The following is a 6,996-nucleotide window of genomic DNA, read 5'->3' as shown; positions in this document are numbered from 1 at the left end:
CTCATGTTCAGCTATTTTTCGTGTTGATCCAGACTTATGTAGTGTTGACCTTTTCCTTCAAGAATGATTGTATAAAAATATCCTTTGGACATGTGACAACAGAATGATCATGTAATCACACTAATACCACTATTGTAACCTGTCCAAAAGTCCTTCTATTCAATTTGCTAAATCTGTTTTAGGCCTAATTACTGCAGTTTTGAAATCTTGCAGAATCCTTATTGCATTTGTTAATCTCCTGGAATCTGATGATCTTTGGCTTGCCTGATTCTGATGTATGGCATCTGTGCTTTTTCAGTATTCAAAATCTGTCTTGCTTTCCTTAGAAATGATTGATAACTATTGAAAGGATGTTCACCTGCAAAATCAAAAACAAAGTTAGTCAAAAAACCTGCCAATCCATTTTCTTCCCTTAGTACATGCTCCACTCTCACTTCCTTATCCCTCCTCAACCTTGTAATATCCTTTATGATCAAAGAGGTACTTCATGGTACTTCTCATTGTCCTGCCAAGATCATTTTAAGAGTCATTGAATCAGTCTCCAAGATTACAGGCAATAGATCATTTGTCACACAGTATTTAATCCCCTGCCATTGCTTCAGCAACTAAGTTCGATCCATCTGATATTCTTCTAGCTGCAGTATGCACCAGATCTCCCTCAAAGTCCCTAATACAAAATGCCACTGAGCTTGGCCCTGGATTGCCTCTAGAAGCACCATCTGAGTTACACTTAAACCACCCTGGCATAGGCAAATTCCATCTCACTATCTTGCTCACTATATGTGTTCTGCATGTTTCAATCATCTGCATAATCTGTGGAAAAAACTTTAGTACTTGCATTCTTGGATTTCTAACTCTGCACATCTGATGTATGGTCAAATTTATTTCATATATCACCTTATTGATTGTAATCCTCCCTCCATGCACCACGGTGTTTCTCCACTTCCATATTGCCACATTGTGATCACTGGTATGTCTCTAATAATAGATTTGAACTTAGATGAAAAATCAGCATTCCACCAGACCGGTATCACTTGTTTCACCTAAAGCAAAGTTGTTGTGATTCCTACAGCAGATTTAACATATCTCCAAACCTGTGAAGCAATTTTTCTTGTGATAAACAGATGATCTACAATTTCACATTTTTTAGGATCACAACAATAGCATTTTCCTTCTGTATCAATCCCAATCCTTCTCACTATATCCCCTACTGGTAGTTTGCATTTCCACAATCTCTAGAAAAAGAATGAGATTGTGAAAGGCAAACCTGGTATCCACATGTTTTTGTATATATCAGACTTCACAGACTTCCTGCTTAAGAGCTCCCTTGCACTTCCAACTGTAAATTTACCAGATGCTGTCATCATCCACCTTGGTTTATCCCATTCTTCTGTAGATTCACAAAAGTCTAATTCTTCCAGTATATGATCAACAATATCAGTAGGAAAAAGCTGTTGTAGTTTACTCATGTTCCACCCATCCTGGTTTCTCAATTCCTTCACGTCTTGTATTGTTTCATCCACAACAAACTCATCAGGAACTAAGTAGTATAGCGCTCCAAGTTTTGTCCAATTATCAAACCATATATTAGCAGTTCTACTTCTTGGCTTCCACCACATTTCATGCTCCATGTTGTCTCTAGCTTCTAACATCATCTTCCAGACCTGAGAACATCCTTTCCATGGCATATACTGAGGGTAGTGCCTTTTACAATACTTCTTCCACATATAATTTGACTATAGAGTATTTGTAGTTCTAAATTTCCACTAGAGTTTAGCACATAATGCTTTAGAAACATCAAATAAGGGTCTGAAGCCAACTCTACCTTCCTCCTTTGGCAAGCACAAATTCAACCATGAAGACTAATGTCTTCTTCTTCCTTCTTCACTATTATTCCAGAAAAATCTAGCAAACACCCTATGCAGGTCGTATATAACACCCTTTAGAGGTCTGATAGCTGAGAGTATGTGAATTGTCATACTCAATAAAACATTGTTGATCAAAACAGCTTTTCCTCTAAAAGATAAAAGTCTTCCTTTCCAAGCTGCCAGTTTGTCCTTCACTTTTTTGATCAAGTCATTATAATCAGCCTTTCTCTTTCTTGCATGTGTGATTGGGCAACCTAAGTATGTGAAAGGGAAGGATCCCCTAGTAAAACCAGTAATAGCCTCCTCCTATTGTACTATCACATTTGCAACTTTACTATGCATGTAGAAGGAACTTTTTCCTTTGTTGATAAGCTGCCCTGACATCTGCTCATACTCCTGTAATATTCCCATGATCAGCTGCAATGAAGTATCATCTGTAGATGAGAATATAATAGCATCATCTGCATAAGCAAGATGATTCAAATTAGCACTCCATTTAGGCATTTCATAGCTTCTAAAGCCATTGTCCTCAAATAAAGAGTTCAATGCTCTAGACAACACTTCTGCATACAAAATAAACAAAGCAGGAGAAAGTGGATCTCTTTGCTTAACACTTCTTGTTGAGTGGAAAACACTAGAAGCCTATCCATTGAATAGAACTGAGTACCTATTGTTTGCTATCAATCTCCGTATCATATCTATAAATACTTCTGCAAATCCCATTTTCCTCAAAACTCTTGCCAAAAAAATCCCAGGACACTCTATCATAGGCCTTAGCCATATCCAGTTTAAGCACCACATTAGCTGGTTTTCCCCTAAGTCTTATATCTGATACCACCTCTTGAGTTAACAGTACATTCTCAATTATACATCTTCCCTTTACAAAACCAGACTGATTAGCAGATACCAAAGAAGGCAAAACATTTTCAAGCTTATTCTACACCACTCTAGAGATCACTTTGTTAATAAAATTACTTAGACTTATGGGCCTCATATCTGCAAAGGTCTCAACATTATTCTTCTTTGGGATCAGAACCAGATTTGTATGAGTTATGAACTTTGGCAAAGTCTGTCCTTCAAAGAAGACTTTCACTACATTATACACATCAGCCCCCACAATATCCCAGCATACTTGATAAAATGCTCCAATTATACCATCTGGACCACCTGAGCTATCTCCTGACAGATCAAAAATTGCCGTCTTAACATCTTCTAGAGTTGGCATGCTGGTAAGGATATGATTTTTCTCCTGAGTAACCATATTAGGAACATGTTGCAGCAATGAGAAATCTGAAGAGATATCCTCCTGTGTAAACTGATGATGATAAAATTGGGTTGCTTTCTCAGCTAGAGCGTCTTCCCCCTCAATCCAACTTCCATCTTGCTTTTTCATCCTTTTGACCTGCAATCTCTTCCTCCTACCATTTACCATATTGTGGAAAACCCTTGTATTCCTATCCCCCTCAGAAAAACAAGTAAAATGAGATTTCTATCTCCAGAACTCCTCCTCATAATACATATACTTCTTCAATTCTGCTTGTGCTAGTTGGAGTACCATCCTGTTTGCAGGAGAAGGATCATCTTCAAAAAGCTGTTCTTTGCCTCTGAAAACATCTCCCCTTACTACCAGCTGCTTGAAGATATCCCCAAAAGTAGCTTTACTCCATTCTGATAGAACAGACTTAACTTTATTAAGCTTCAGTTTAAAAGTAATGAGTTCATCTGCTTCAAGATTAGCATTCCACCCTTTATTCACAACCTCTAAAAAGGACTCATGTTCTATCCAAAACTTTAGAAATCTGAAAGGTTTCCTTACATGTTGAGATGAATCTCCACAAGTAAGTACAAGAGGAGCATGATCAGAACTAGTTCTAGATAAATGTTCAACTTCCATGTGACCAAACCAATCCTGTAGTTTTGAGTTAGTGAGCATTTTGTCCAGCCTTTTAAAAATGCAATCCCTACCAGCTCTACCATTCCACCATGTGAATAAGCTCCCTTTAAAAGAAACTTCAAATAGTTCACATGAATTCACACAGAATGCAAAATCTTCATACTCATCTGGATAAACTGGCAAACCCCCTATTTTCTCATCTTCATTCATAATGACATTGAAATCCCCTCCCATAAGCCAGGGCACTTCCATTTGATCAGCCACATTATACAAGTTATCACAAAGATTAATTCTTTCCAATGCTTCACACTTTGCATAAATCATAGTAGTCATAAGAATCTTATTATCCTCCTGAAAACTTAGTTTAACTGTGATCTGTTGATCTGTATCCTGAATCGCCTCTACATCTATATTATCATTTATAAAAAACCAAATTTTACCATTGCAGTTATGATGTGCATATCTCATGCCCAATCTCCTTCTAAATCTTTGAATGTGTCTAAAATGCTGAAATGATTCCATCAAAGCAATGATAGAGAATTTACGATGCATATGTAACATTTGCACTCTATGAAAAGCTTGTTGTGAATTCACAGACCTGATATTCCAAAATAGAGTCTTCATAAAGATTTATTGACATTCTTCACAGCTCTATTTGGCAATATTCTTATAGGCTGAATATCCACTACACTTTGTTGTTTGCCCTTCTTACTCCCTTTTTGCATGGACTTTGGAGAAATATCAGCTTCTTTAGCTACATGATTAAACACCTGCTCTATGGCTTCCTCATCTACCACTGCTACCTACTTCAAGTTGCTCAGGTACTGCCATATCTACTAGATTATGGAACACTACATCATGCAGTTCCTTCAAAGGAGAAGGTTTCTTCAGGGATAGAATTTGTTGATCTTGAACTTTTTCCACCAGATCCACATGCAAATCATTAGGCTCCTCCCTTTCAGATGGATAGGATCCCACTCCATTATGATTTATCGAAAAATTCAACTGATCCTCCTGTCTGAGCACAATTGGAAGAGGAAACTCCTTCTGAGTATGCTTCTGATTAAAGACTGTGTTACTTAGCTCATGCTCCTGAGCTAACTTGTCCACACAATCATTTAATTTCTGCCTCTCTCCATCTTCTACATGTTCTTGGCTATCTGCTACTTTGTCTCCTCCATCAGTAACTTTCTCTTGAGGATCATCTACATTGTTAATCTTTTCGTCAGGACCCTTATAAATAACTATCTCAGTACCTGCACTATCTTCTACATGTTCTTGGCTATCTGCTACTTTGTCTCCTCCATTAGTAAGTTTCTCTTGAGGATCATCTACATTGTTAATCTTTTCTTCAGGACCCTTGTAAATAACAATCTCAGTAGCTGTATTTGCCTTGCCATTCTCATTCACATTCAAACTTTCATCAGATTTGTCAACATCACCTGCCTTCTTGGTTAAAACATCAAGTTCTTTGGATGTCCCTATTGAATCAGTAGGAACCAAATCCTTTGTGTTGTCATTATCCACCCCTTCTTCTACATTGTCATTCAATACTTCAAAATTATTTTGAAGTGTAACTCCTTCTGGCTTCTTGTCTTTCCCTGCACTCACCATCCTCTTTCCACTTCTTTCCCATATTAGTAGCATTTGGATAAGTAACAACTTTCCCACTAGACAACACCTTTGGCAAATATTGTTGCACTGGATATCTCCATCTATTATACCTATTATGCCTTCTTGGATATTGAAATCCCTTAGTTGTTGTTGCTGCTGTTTGTTTCTCAGTTGTCACTTCCTCACTCTTCTTCACTTCTGTCTCTCCTTCATTGACATCCTCTTTCTTTTTTGCCTTCAACTCAGGATGTAACACTCTACACTCTTCCTTTGCATGGCCTTGAAACTTACATTCAGTACAATACTTAGGCAAATGATCATACTGAATCTTCACTTTCATAACATTCACTTCCTTAGTTTGGTCATCTTCAATCTCCATCATAACAAACTTAGGAAGATCTGATAATAAATCCAGTTGTACCTTTACCCTAGCACAATTAGGCCTGGTTTTATTAATAGTAGCCATGTCTAATAACAAAGGTTTCCCAACTGCCGATGCTAAGGTAAACAAAGATTCCTTAACAAAGTAAGTAGGCAGTAAATAAGGGAAAGATATCCATGCCATTGCAATTGAAGTCTCTTCTTCAACCCTAAAATGGGAATCATATATGAGAGGTCTCATCTGATAAGACTTACCATCCTTATAGAATTCAACCAAAAGGCACTCTTAGAAGAGATGTTTATGAAATCTTCCACTAAAGAACATCTAATCAAAACATGTCGATCTCTTAGAAATCCAACTTGACACTTTCCCTTAGCACCACATTGACTTAGAATAATATCTCTCAACTTATCCATTTCTAGCCAGCCATATGAAAACTTACCTACAATAGCATGCTTTAAATTCTCTATTTGCTCCATTCTGGATACTTCTGAAGTAGTCCAACGCACCACTGGGATACCATCAACATATTGAACCTCCTTGATAGGTATAGGATCAACAATGGGGTTGGTACTAGGGGTACATTCATGCCCAAGAGTCTACATGTAGGTTGTAGGGTTTGTTTCTTTGACTGAGAGAAACGAGACAATTGACTGAGAGGTGGGTATTTTCGTGTTGGTGAGGCGAGGGTAGTGATCTAGGTTGGAAGTTGATGGAGGCTGGCCAACCGCCGTTGACGACTAACCAGTGGCCGGAGTGGCCATAGTTTGAAAATAGGTTTAGTTTAGGATTTGCATGGGAATAGAACGAGAGAGAAGAAAGCTTTTTTTAACATGCTGAGTATTCTAGACTACGTACAAAAATATAAATACCACTCTATTTGATATAAATTCTCCTATTATCCGACATCATTATACTCTTTATTCTCAGCATCAAATTCTATAAATACTTAGGAAAGGATACTCAACAATTGCATCACAAGTTTAACTCATCTAATTTTAGAGGACTTGAATATAACTTGCATTATTTAATTTCTTTATACCAAGTATTATGCTAATAAATCTCAAAAGAAAAGAAGAATCAGATAACTTCGATAACTGAGACAGTCAAAAATCACAAGAAGGTATCGACGTACTTGTTGGGTTAATTATTTTTTGGTTGCTAAATTTTACGGCTTAAATGCTGAACTATAACATGAGTTTCCAGAGTCTCAAACCAGATAGAGAGAACGCAAAACA

General features: G+C 37.3%; 1 protein-coding gene across 1 annotated transcript; it reads right to left on the bottom strand.

Moving 5' to 3' along the window:
* Nucleotides 1-2,174: 2,174 nt before the first annotated feature.
* Nucleotides 2,175-3,300, bottom strand: LOC132628563 (uncharacterized). Its single transcript, XM_060344338.1, has 3 exons — nt 2,905-3,300; nt 2,577-2,805; nt 2,175-2,431 (listed from the first exon to the last, which is right to left on the bottom strand). Exons 1-3 carry the CDS (start codon nt 3,298-3,300, stop codon nt 2,175-2,177), a joined length of 882 nt encoding a protein of 293 aa, XP_060200321.1.
* Between the last annotated feature and the right edge of the window lie 3,696 nt (nt 3,301-6,996).

Source organism: Lycium barbarum, chromosome 2 (genome assembly GCF_019175385.1).
Source record: "Lycium barbarum isolate Lr01 chromosome 2, ASM1917538v2, whole genome shotgun sequence".
Taxonomy (NCBI): Eukaryota; Viridiplantae; Streptophyta; class Magnoliopsida; order Solanales; family Solanaceae; genus Lycium; species Lycium barbarum.
The sequence above is the reverse complement of the archived record's forward strand: the minus strand, read 5'-3'. Positions and strand labels throughout refer to the sequence as shown.